Source organism: Anastrepha obliqua, chromosome 4 (assembly GCF_027943255.1).
Source record: "Anastrepha obliqua isolate idAnaObli1 chromosome 4, idAnaObli1_1.0, whole genome shotgun sequence".
Classification (NCBI taxonomy): domain Eukaryota; kingdom Metazoa; phylum Arthropoda; class Insecta; order Diptera; family Tephritidae; genus Anastrepha; species Anastrepha obliqua.
This window is the reverse complement of record NC_072895.1, coordinates 82,282,061-82,295,337: the sequence shown is the minus strand read 5'-3', so window position 1 is coordinate 82,295,337 and position 13,277 is coordinate 82,282,061. Positions and strand designations below refer to the sequence as shown.

Here is a 13,277-nt window from a genome sequence, read left to right as displayed (position 1 = left end):
TAGATGAGAGGTATTTTACAATATTAAGTCTAGAGAATAAGCTTAGTCTAACATATTCACAATGATCTTTGAAAGTATATCTCTTATCAAATATAATGCCTAATATTTTTAAACTATTAATATGGCGGATTGGAGAGTTAAAAAGGGAAAGGGTAGGGAGGACGCATTTTATGTTTCCTGCAGATATGGAAAGATGTGCTTTTGTTAACAGACAGATTAGCCCCGGATATTTTTGACCAAGTGTTTAAGTCCTCCAAGATATTAGAGAACGCGGTTTTTATTACAGTTAGGTCTGTGAGGTCATCGGCATACACGAAATGCTCAATTGTAATATATATTGTATAAATTGTATGATCGCCTATATTTGGAATCGAATCGGCAAATAAAGAAGAAAAAGAAAAGTGAGCAAACGGCTATTCCGAAAATTTCTGTTGTACCACACATTTCATTAAAGCAGAGGTTGTAGGCTTCACAGATCCACATTTCCTTCGTTCCGCTAAGAGAAATATTCACAATTTTTATGGCAATGGTTGCAATAGAAACTACTACTGTTAGGAGCAAACCCCTTCGGTCAAATGGTCAGATTTCCAATTTAAAATTATTCTCGTGTTTATACGAGGTCCCGAATTGAATTACTTGGATGACAAACATTACAAAAGCAGAACAAAAAATGTATGTCAAAATAAGTATGTCAAGAACCAACGTGATTTTTAAGCCACTTTATAAATCTGCATAAATCAAATTGCACCATTAATACTTGATTGCCTCTACTCCATAGTCACCTGCTAGCTTTTGCCTCGACCAGTAGAGCTGGAAAACTGTAGACAATATTGACTATCGGTATTTGCTTATAATGTTCGCACCTTCCATCGTTATATCGATACTATCGACCGAATTTAAATCTACATATAAAAGCTTTTAAGGGGGCGGTAGGGTTTAGCGCTAAAAAAAAACACTTTTTTTTTTTTAATTTTTTACAGAAATATGGCTTAAGATACTTTAATAAAATCAGTTGCAAGTTATTGTACATCTTTTCAATAAGTTTTTAAAAAATATTAATAATAAAATATTGACAAATAAGCCCATGACAGAGTTTTTTTGGAGATATGTTTTTCGAGAGGTGCTCTGCGGTGCCAATCGGCATTCGTCGTAGAATCATCTGAAACTAAAAAAGTCGAATTTTTCAGTTAAAGTATGACGTAATGCTCCCCCCCTACATTAATAAATTTTTTTTTTTTTTTCATTTTTGTAGTTTTGGTGGCAAAAAAACGTAAAACGAGCATTTTTGGCGAAAAATTTCGCCATATTTGTAAGTGAAAAACAACCTTAAAAAAAAAAAAAATAAAAAAAAACAGTGTAGGGGGGAAGTATTTTTGATTTAGAAAGCGTGTGCCAAATTTGAAAAGAATCGGTTGAATAGTTTCGGAGTTGTGATTGGCACCGACTTTTAAGAAGTCGTTTCGGGAAAAACGCGTTTGAAAAAATGACTCTGAGAAATTATCGATGCTCCGCATTCGAGGTAGAGTGCCTACAAAGGCTATAACTTTGAGAGTTCTGCTCCGATCCACTTAAAATTTTGACACAACATTCTTGAAATGATTTACTATAAGATGAGTGAAGAAAAAAAATTTCGATTTTGTGACCCTACCCCCCCCCCCCTTAATTCGTTATACGCGTTTTTTACAAGCTTTTGAGTTGTAGATATGCATTGGGTTGGGGAATAAATTCATAGCATTGCAATATTTGCTTTTCTTTTACAACGATTTGTTTGCTGTTTGGTGCAAAACTATGTTAATCGTATTTTTAAGTTAATTAATTGTTTAATATAATAGTTTTGAGGCTTAGAAATGGAATACTCAAAAGGCAAAAATCAACATTTTCGACAACTGCTCTTCTTTGCTTTTTATCGAGGTCAGAAAGCTGCCAAAGCAGCCCGGGACATTAGCGACGGGTATGGAGAAGGTGTCGTAGTCGAGTATGCAGCACGGAAATGGTTTGCAATCTTCAAAAAGGGCGAGTTTGACGTCAATGACACAAACCGTAGCGAAGTGAATTCAATGAAGAACATCTGTGTCACTTTTGAATGAGATTCTGAATCACCTTCGTTCAATGGGATTTACCGAAAAATTGGGAAACTGTGTGCTTCACGAACTCAACGAAACAAATCAAGATAGTCGCCTTCAAACTACTTATCAGCATCTCGCCCGCCATCGATCAATACGTGGTCATAAACAACGCTTTTTGTACCGAATCGTTACGGAAGATGAAAAATGGTGGATATACATCAATAAAAAACAAAGAAAGCACTTTGTGGCTCCAGGAATGGTTCAAGCAGCAAATCGTTATTAACCTTTAAGAGAGAAAATACTAGTATTTAATAATCTGTTCGGAAAATTTGTCTTTATTATGTTACCTTCCAAAACATTAACCGATCAGAAATTTAACTGCAGTAGAGCTGCTTCAAATAGTGTTCTTTTTTTTTGTGACAGTTGCCGCCACTGATGGTATTCTATATTTTTGCTGGTTGCCCGTTGCCGTAGAAAGCTAGAAACTAATTTAGTACTGGCTGATTGTATTTCCGTGTTTGCGATGTTTTCGTAATTTGTTGGCTTCGCAAAGCAGATATTAACATTTCGGATTCCAGTGTCTACGATGCTTTTCCAGCATCTTCTTGGCATCTAAAGTTTTCTTTTTAGAAGCGTTGGTCCAATATTATACATATATGGGGTTCCTTGTTCATAAGGAAATACTCGTTTCATCACTGCTTTACCAAAAACTAGTGGTTAAGAAGATGAATTTAGCGTGTGTGGATTATGAACGATAACTGTACTGCGGTTGCGTCAACCGCTTTATGCAAAGAAGTAAGAACGAAGATGCCTAAACCTTAACCCCATCCGACGCAAAAAGGAAGCGAAGTATTTCCAAGCCTCACCACCCACCACCCACACCTCGCGGATAGTGTCCTGTGAGAAAACCCATGAAGTTAGGAAGCTGAGATTTTGCCAGCCTCAGAAGCTCGCTCGAGCGCACGCAATACACTCGTGTCCAGAAAGATTTCGCGATCTTACAAGTCTGTCTACTGGCCCAACGCACGCTGAGTTGGTGCGAAGTCCACCTTTCCAGGAGCAGAGCGCAGGTGGTTCAGAGGGTCCCAATCCTCTCCCTACGCGGGGAAATCACTCACATGCCTCCCACATTGCGGGAATGTCGCTGTGACCAGGAACCCAGATGGGCCTTGTGTCAAAAAATGCAGCTGTAATAGAAAGTGGAGCCAGGCATTCCCTGACCAGTTTCGCATGCGCCATCATTGGTCCGAGGGCCCTAATTATCGTTTGGCTGTCGGAGTAAATATTGACTTTCTTTATTGTTAGTACGCATATGACTAGCCAATCAGCTGCTTCTGTGATTGCGGCTACCTCTGCTTGGAACACACTGGGTTACCGGACCAGTAACCTGAATTTGAGTCTGATGGGGAGCTCCTCGTCAAATACTCCTCGCCAAATACTCCTCTGCCAAACTTTCCTTCCAACTTCGATCCAACCGTGAATAAGCTCACCAGACCCGTTTCCAAGTGTAGCCCCGTACACCTTCCCTTGATGGAATATGAGTGGAGAAAGTTCCGGTTGGACTAAGCGAGGGTATACATTGATCCGTTGACAGAGGGATGAACTCAAAGGTTCGTAGGGTACTTGAATGGCCATATGTATATGTATATATTTACCACAAATATATTGATTTCCATATGGCGATCATAACGTAATTTAATTACATAAAAAATATTCCAACCAAGCAACTGCTCCAAAGAAAATTCTTAATTATGCGCAGTCAGCGTAGCTCGGTCAATATGGCAAGTTGATGTTCCGCCTGTGCCGCATGTTCTTAGAACCTGCCAGCAGCTAGAGTTTGATTACCATAAAATGCCATTACTGCCACAAGTGCGCATATGAGTAGTAGAGTGAATAATCAGACACATTCGTAAACACCCAGCGGGAAATTCGAATTCGCCACAAAGCTAAAAATGGGAAGAATAAGTAATATTTTATGTAATTTTAGTACTCTGGAATTTTATTGCAGACGTTTCCTTGCGGGCTAAGTGTACATTTGTGTAAGTGAATAAACGTTTCTGCTTATGTTTGTGCGTTTTCTAAAGCTGCGTAGACGTCTCCGCATATGTCATCAAAGATAATCCCGGCTAATAACGAGCCAAGCTGACTGACTTTCGAGAAAATGCGGTAATTATGGACAAAACGACTACATGCAAAGGGGCAAGGTAAAGTATTGCCGTCTGCGGGCTTACATCCACATACTTTGTATTTGTGTATGTATGTGTGTATGTAAGCTCTAATAAACACACATTTGATAATAAATAGGTACACAAAAGCATGCACACATAGAAATATATATCCAATAATGTACCTATACATATAAATAGCCTTTGACCGTAGGGCGTTAAGTGGAATTTGGCATTTCCTCTTTCACACACTTCTCGCTCACTCTGCATTTCGCAGTGCATACACACTAGGGCGGGTCAATTTAAAAATCGCTCATTGCTCTGTGAAAATCGTGTTCCAGGGATCAAAATAAGAAACTTTGCCGAAGGAACCATACCTCTAAAACGAATTCTGATGTCCCCCAATTTGAGTCGAACGAAAAATCCCACTTTGACCCATTTAGAGTGATCCAATCGAGTCCAAATGTATGACCGACCCCCACTAACTTTGGACGGCCGATCCACATATACCAGTGGCACACCCCCTGGAACTCCCCGCAGGGTTCCCCATACAATCATTTCAAAATATCACCATTTTTGGCCTTTACATGAGAAAAGAAACTAAAAAGTTCGACCCAAATTGGGGGACATCAGAACTCGTTTTAGAGGTATGGTTCCTTCGGCAAAGTTTCTTATTTTGATCCGTAGAATATGATTTTCACAGAGCAATGGGCGAATTTTTTGCCTCCCCACAAATCGACCCGGCCTAATACACACATATTGGGTAGTCCCAAAAGTTGGAATATCTTGATACATAATTATTCGAGTACAACGTATCTGTTAACTGTATATTTTACATTCGAGAGTAAGTGGGAGTTTTGAACTTAATTTTTACTGTGAGAGGGAGAAAATATGTCAGAAAATTTAGTTGTAGAACTATGCCCCGCTGGCTGTATGGATCTCTCGTCTGCTAGAACTCATTTCAGAAAACTATGTGGGTTATGCACCTGCAAATAATTCAAAGGGCTACAATTATTGGCATCAATGGAGCGCTTCGAATTGCTCTTACTCCAGCCATAGGCGCAGACATCGCAGGCTAAGTTGTCGCTGAACAAGCTGCAATTAGTGGGAAAGCCATAACTCGTGGGCTTGATACACAGACAGCCAAGTGATGATGCGGATGATGCGGATGATGCACTCGAAATTAGTTGAGTAATGTATGACCTTCTCTTTCGGTCGCATTTAAATACATACTTCGATGTTCTACAAAGTGCTGCTCCTCATCTGTGTTTCAAGCAAAGGTGTATGCTGTTCAAGAAGCAATGAACTTTGTTGTTGAAGGTGAGAGGCAGGTGTGTCTCCCTTCTACATCCATCAAAGCAAAGATTAGCAAACGGGTTACTTCAAACGAAACTGATGTTACCTGCCATGTCCGAGCAACTGTCGCAGATCCTCCTGTCATTAAGAAAGCCACTTTTCTTCCACATGAAAAAGGTAGGCATCTCAGATAGTACACTCTGCTCAGCATATGGAGAGAAGGATGAGACGGCGGACTACTTTTTGTGCATCTGTTCGGCCTTTGCTCGAATCATGCTTGAGGTCTTTGGTACCGATGTGTTAAGAAGCGACCGCTTTGGCTCCCTCCTTGGTACCGTAGGATCTACTCAGATTTCTTCGGAGATCCGGTAGATTAAAAAAAATTTAAAAGGCAACCAGAATGCAGTACAATGGGCTTAATGTTGTTGTCTGGGTGCTAGCTGTCCCGAGCAAACAAAAACAAATAATAATTTTCGTCACGTGTTCATTGAAGACGCTCTCTCCCGAACGAGCCAGCCTCTTAGATTAATAAACCGCAGGTCTCGACAACATAACATACTTTTGCGTGCCTTCTATGACATACATCTGAATTCTTAAGCTACCTTGTTTCCGCAAAGTTAAAACTCTCGCGAATAGGCTCTCAAATCTTACCTACACCACAAACTATCAGGACGCGTAACGCGTCATCATTCCAATACCCGACTAGAATTACAGTGAGGTATGCCGAAGAATCAGTTAGGCCCGAATTAGGCAAGCCTCACTATTACCTTACCAGGCCCACATTAGGCAAGGCAAAGATTGGCATGCCAGAACAATACCAAATTTGGTTGTGGTCACGAAAATCTGTGGCAGTGTCTCACTTAGGCATAAATTGGAATCCCTAACTGATTTGTAGAAGGGCATCCGGAGTATTACCGATGTTCGGTTTTTCGAACCTGCGCCTAATGAGGCAGATGTGTGGCGATATCTTTCGGGACTTGGGCCTAGTTGGGCTGCCTTATGAGGCACAAATTTGGAATGCGGTCTGCCTTATTTGCGCCTAATCACCGCCTTCCCAAAATTTCTAGTCGGGTATCGCCTTAACATCTTTACCTTGCTTCTTTCAGTTATATTAGTAATTATATCAATTAGAATTCACGTTCACTTATTGGCAATAACTATATAATCTTATCTAACCTATGCCTCGCTCTAGTTGAGTTATCACCAAAGCTTAATGAAATCCTCAAAAAAATCGACAATATAAATAATTATCGGCATTTCTAGGGCATTAACCATTTATCACCAACCATCAACACTGGAACAATTTTGATCACGGGTCAAAAGGTACAAAATTTAACACGAAGTATGAGAGCTACTTAAGAATATAATGGACCGAACTTTCATCTGCGAATCTCTACAGCATTGGAATGAAATTGAAAAAATGTATCACATAGCCTTGAAAATATTCAGCTCAGTATTTAGCGGGATCGAAAGAGCTGATTATGAATCAATAATTGCTGAGAGTGAAGCAAAGAATTTGATTGAAGCGTCCTGAATTTATGCGTAAAAAGTGCCAAAAACTATATGAGCTTGGATGGGAGCTTTTGATTCGTCCACCAAATAGACCTGAACTAACACTCTTACACACTACCTTGTTTCACACTCCGTAAGGCTATTTTAATGAAGTAAAGTGAAATTCGATAAAGGCCTGCAACTGCACTAGAATTGAAAATTCGCTCAAAAAACACATAAGTTATCTTGACTAAAATAGCGGCCCTATAGGAAAAGTGTGAAAAGGCCATCCATTAAAATGGGTTCATTGAACAGCATAAAAAATATTTAAATTTTTATCAAATTTATTACCGAACCTTTCGTACCATCCAATGGACAATTATGGTTTTGTGACAGCTGAAAGCATTCTTGGCAGCAGGATTTATGCAAAAAGGATTTTTAAAGCTGCCTACCCAAGCATACACTAACGGATGTGTGTACTTAAGTCTTTGCACAGTGATAGTACAATTATGTAGATATGTACATATGTAGATAATCGTATGTATGTAAGCGTGTGAAGGTCAAGTTAAATACACATAATTTACTACTTTTCTTTTGTCCTCTCCTTACTTCATTATCATTTATTTTGCTGAATCCAGTATTGCCAGTTGGAAGTGCTGCTCTCTTACTTAAATGGGACAAGTACATAACATAAATGTGGTATGTATGTATGTACATATGTACGTAGATGTGTAGATTTGCATTTTACTTAGCTGATTCTTCTTCTGCTTTTTTGATTTTCATACATAATTTAAAGGGTGTTTTTAGAGGCTGCTTTCGACCTGGAAGCAGCGCTCTATTTACAGACAGTTTGACTATGTGGACTAAAATCTAGAAGTCAATATTGATAATAAAATCTACTAATAAATCCAGAAAGTCTCATTTTTCAGCATATTTTATACGCTGGTTGAATCAGTCTATATGATTAACAAATGTAAATCGTGCATGAAAAATAACCCCTAGATCTTTGATTTCTTCAGCAGATTGGAGTACGAGTATATCATCATTACGAATAACAAAAAGGGCCCAAAATATTGATCGTTTAATTCATCAACTATAGATTGCTGGGTGGCCGCCGTAGCCGAATGGGTTGGTGCGTGACTACCATTCGGAATTCACAGAGAGAACGTAGGCTCGAAAAAAAATTAAGAAAAAACTATTTTCTAATAACGGTCGTCCCTCGACAGGCAATGGCAAACCTCCGAGTGTATTTCTGCCATGAAAAAGCTCCTCATAAAAATATCTGCCGTTCGGAGTCGGCTTGAAACAGTAGGTTTTTCCATTTGTGCAACAACATCAAGACGCACGCCAATTATATATATATATATTATTGCTTTACTTAACTACGGAAAGGATTTTCTTTAACTTCTACTTTACACAATCTATTAAACCATGTATAATAGCTTTTTTTAAATTCGTTAAATTTAAATTAAGTCAAATTTTAAGGTTTATTTCTCTCGAAATAAATAGTTAAAACTTGTGCTGTAAATATTTAGAGCAGTGTACGAGTATATACTTCGTTGCAGAATTATAAAAGTGCCATATTTTGACAAGTTTTGACTAGTAATTTATTTATTTTTTATTAAATTTTTTTTTTTTTGAAGTTGCAGGTTTCAGATTTTGTACAAAGTTTATAAAAATTCCACAAATTTTCATTGAAATTTCGAACCCTTTAATCAACATCTTTTCTTAAATGCGTACGCCATTTTATAGCACATCAAATTTTAATATAACCACTTTTTTTGTCATTGAAGTTTCAAGCTGTAGCTGCGGAGAAGCCCATCCAGCCAGTTATAGACGGTGTGTAGTACCAAAAGAACTACAAAAAATGCGCAGTCAAAAAGTTGGACAGGAAAAAAAAAGAACTTTCAGCTCCCTATACAACGAAATCCAACCAAATTAATGAAGAAAATTCTGAGAATTCAATGGCTTGCAATTACACATTAAAAAAACAGACCCCATAACAACTTACTTACGCACATGTTCTAAAACAAAACACTACTAATACTGCTTGCTCTGGAGATCCACTAGCACAGATAAAGCGTTTTTCAGTAAGAGCGCTTCAACTTTTTTTTGAATAAAACACAAACGGTTTAACTTTTTTAACTAACATTTTTTTTTTTATTATCGAGTTTGAACATATACATTTAAGTATGCATGACCATCGCGTGCACGTTTTACGAAGTCCAATCGTTGAACCCAATTTTCGACCACTCTTTTGCATAAATCGGCCGAAATTCCAGCAATTTCACGTTCAATATTGGATCTGAGCTCACAAATCGTCGCCGGCTTGTTACTGTAGACCAATGACTTCACATAACCCCAAAGAAAATAGTCTAGAGGCGTCAAATCACACGAGCGCGGCGGCCATTCGACCGGTCCACTTCTGGAAATAATGCGCTCATCGAACTTACTCTTCAACAAATCAATTGTAGCGTGTGCTGTGTGGCTTGTGGCCCCGTCCTGTTGAAACCACATGTCGTCTAAGTCCATGCCATTCAATTACGGCCAAAAATAATCGTTTATCATGTCGCGGTATCGATTTCCATTCACAGTAACGTGGCGATCGTTCTCGTCAACGAAAAAATATGGGCCAATTACGCCGCCGGCATGTAAACCGCACCAAACAGTGTTTTTTTCGGGATGCAACGGTGCCTCATGAATTGAGTCAAAAGTGAGCTTCATTACTGAAACCAACGTACTGGCCAACTGATTCCAAAAAAATGCCTGACCTAATCGATTTCTTCCTAGTTAACAAAATATCTCGAAACTTTCTAGAAATTGAAGATAGTGATTATCTAAACTCGGATCACTCACCAATATTTTTGTTCCTCAGCGAGCATATCATTTTTAAAGAACATATGGACAAATTGAGTAACCGATTCACAGATTGGCATTACTTCAAGGAAATTCTAGAAAATTGCAAAAATAATGCAGGACAAATAGTTAATGAGGAACAATTAGATAGTGAAGTTCAAAATTTTACGTCCAACGTGCAACTTGCCGCATGGAAAAGTACTCCAACTATTAAAAAACTGCAGTCATTACTCAATACCCAAAGGACATCAGAGATCTTATTTCACTAAAGAGAAAACTTCGCAGTAAGTGGCATCAAACACGAGCACCAATAAATACAACTAAGCTAAACAAAATGACCAAAGGCCTCAGTCGGAAAATAAAGAAGTTTAAAAATGATGGGTTCTCTTGTTACTTGCATTCATTGTCCAACGATCGTCGTGTGGATTACTCTTTATAGAAATGTACAAAGTACTTAAAAAGGCCACAAATGCACTGTCCTCCACTCAAGATAAAAGAAGGAAAATCGGCTAATAACAATTCCCAGAAAGCAGAACTATATGCAGATTATCTAGCTGATATTTTGACACCTCATGAGGCAACATCCGAAAGCCTGTCTACATCCGTGCTCCAAGAGTTTGAAGAAATTCCAAGAGTCACGAGCGCCGAACTAAAAAGAGAAACTAAAATGCTAAAAAATAAAAAATCCCCTGGTTTCGATATAATCACTGCAGCAATACTCAAGCAGCTTCCCCTAAAAGCATCCAAATTCTCACTAACATAATGAATGCATCTTTTAAGTTTCATTACGTTCCTATTCTCTGGAAAACTGCGGAGGTTATTATGCTCCAAAAACCAGGCAAACCTGGACACGAAGTTTCATCGTATAGACCTATATCACTCCTACCAGTGATCTCAAAGCTGTTTGAAAAGCTGTTGATTAAAATACTCAATAAAATAATAGAATGAAAAAAAATAATTCCAACACATCAGTTTGGTTTTCGAAGTAAACATTCTACAATCGACCAGGTACACAGGATCACGCACGAAATAGAAAAAGCACTCGAAAATAAAAAAGTATGGTCTGGGGTATTCCTCGATGTGGCAAAGGAATTCGATAAAGTATGGTTTGCTTTTTAAACTAAAATTAATACTTCCTAAGCAATACTACGAAATCTTGGAGTCGTACTTATAAGATCGCTATTTTCGAGTCAAGCAAGATGATGCTTATTCAAGTCTTCGACAAATAAATGCAGGAGTAACTCAAGGCAGCGTTCTTGGGCCTCTGCTGTAATGTCCGCTGAAGTGTTAAGAACTAATAGCCTTAAGCAAGTTTTTCAATAATTTCATAACATTACAGTTAGTACTCAACTGCTTTATTTCTTAGCAAATTTCGAAACATTTCAAAGAAGCACCCTTTGTTGATATCGAACTATCTTTAAGTGGTTGTTAGCTTCGGTCTTCGGCTGCTTTTAAATATGCAAATTTTATGGTTTTGACATCGCACACGTCATACGCGCTTCAGCCAATACGACACTACATAGACACTCAAATACTTATCCACCTGCATGTGTGCATATGTATAAGTGTATTATATAATACAAGGTCTTTTGTGAAACTATATGTAGATGTGTATAGGATTATTGTTTGCGCATGCAAATCGTTAAGTGTACGCTATAAATTTTAAGAAGCCTTAAGTGTATTTGCCTATTGAAGCAATAAATCTTTCGTCTTTAATATTTAAAATTTGGAATTGTACGAAATGTTGTACTGCTATTTTCAACAACAAATGCATTTCTATAGTTTTACTAAAAAATGTAGTGAAACCCAATTTCTTTGTCAACCACTTGGGAGAGTGCTGTTTATAGCATATCTTTCTTCCTATGTTTGGAGAATTATCTTCTTTATTTGCTATTCGTATTCGAATGTAGGCGATTATACAATTTGAAAATAGTTTATTATTAAAAATTATTATTTTTTAAATCCAAATTTTGAACTATATTTGAAAGTGTTTCGCGGTCTCTTGCTGCTTCCAAGGGATCTGTATACGGGTCCACAGCCTCATGTTCCAAAAAACCGCTTACGGCTGATACCACTTCTTCCCTCGATCTTGCTGTGCGATATGAGTTAGAGAATAACAAAGAATTAATGTCTTTGTTGTTATCACTTGCTTGTAGTTCGATGAAAAATAATGGTAGTGGTTTTTTTGTTGATCTTTGTATTATATTAGTAATGATAAGTACTTTGTGGCCTTTTTCGTTTAGTTCTTTTTTAATTTCTTCTTGGTCTGTAGACTGGTGCATATTTCGTAAGACTAGTTTAAATCCTCTTTCACTTTTTGGCCTAAATGTATACAGTTTCGTACCTTTTTCTTTTAGCATGTGGTGTAATCTGGTATATATTTCTAAATTTTCTGCTTGAACGCGAACTTCATTATTTGCTGAAGCTGTTATTTGCTATTTCATTTAAAGCACTCTTTAATGTTTTTATGCATTCTACAACTTGAACATATATTGGCGGTGGCGTATTATTTTTTTCTTTTTCGCCTTTGTTTAAATTTTGTGACAGTGAATCTTTAATTTGCCCACTGTTTGCAGTTTGGGTAAATTCTTCTCCATCATCCATATCTAAAGCTGCAAATTTGTTTGCAGAAGAAGTTCCACTCAGCCAGTAATTTGGCAGCTTACTTTGATTGAGGGTTGATGTTGCTTTTATTTTTTTGTTACTAGCAGTCAATGTTGAGACCTTTTGAGTTTCGTGCTCTTTTAATCACAGGTTGCTTTTTTAGTGTAGCTGATTGCGTAGACGCTGACAAATGGGTCGCTAGCAGTAGTTCTGTTGATGCAGTTGTTGTTGTTGTAGCATTTAAAGAGACGGTTGAACCAGTTGTAGATGTATTTGTAGTCGTAGTTGTAGGGCATAATGTAGGCATACCAGTTGTGCTCACGCCTGATGCAGAGAATACGGGACTGCTGATATGAGAACTTATGCTCTCTGCGCTCCATGGCGATAATGTAGAGCTCATATTGTTGTTGCAGCTTATGGGAGTTGACTGTGTTGACCCGTTTGCTTTTGATCCGCTCTGTGCTAAATTCGTGCGCGGCATTGAGATCGAGTTGTTGGTATGTAGCGGCATTTTTTGCGGAGTAAGAACTTTCGTCTCACTTTTGGATTCTGTTCTCTCTCAAGGGGGAGAACGTAACACACTCATATTTATTTTTATTTATTTTGTAAGCTGCTTTGCTTGGTTTTAGTTTTTTTTTGTTTTTACTTAAAATGTTTGTTGGCTTATAGAGTTTCACTTGATAAAGCACTTTGCACTTTCTATGCAGTTTGCTATGAGTCCTATCTCTTGTTAGCAATAATGCACTTTGAGTTTGTTGAAAAAATTGTTATTAACACTAATCGACAGTAAAACACGTCC

At 37.9% G+C, this 13,277-nt stretch overlaps 1 protein-coding gene across 1 annotated transcript; it reads right to left on the bottom strand.

Annotated features, from left to right (window-relative positions):
* Positions 1-12,578: 12,578 nt before the first annotated feature.
* Positions 12,579-12,989, bottom strand: LOC129244247 (spore coat protein SP65-like). Its single transcript, XM_054881863.1, has one exon. It carries the CDS (start codon positions 12,987-12,989, stop codon positions 12,579-12,581), a length of 411 nt encoding a protein of 136 aa, XP_054737838.1.
* Positions 12,990-13,277: the final 288 nt, after the last annotated feature.

What these genes read in the sequence shown, in the direction of transcription:
- LOC129244247 (XM_054881863.1), bottom strand. Translation starts at nt 12,989, where the DNA reads ATGCCGCTACATACCAACAACTCGATCTCAATGCCGCGCACGAATTTA.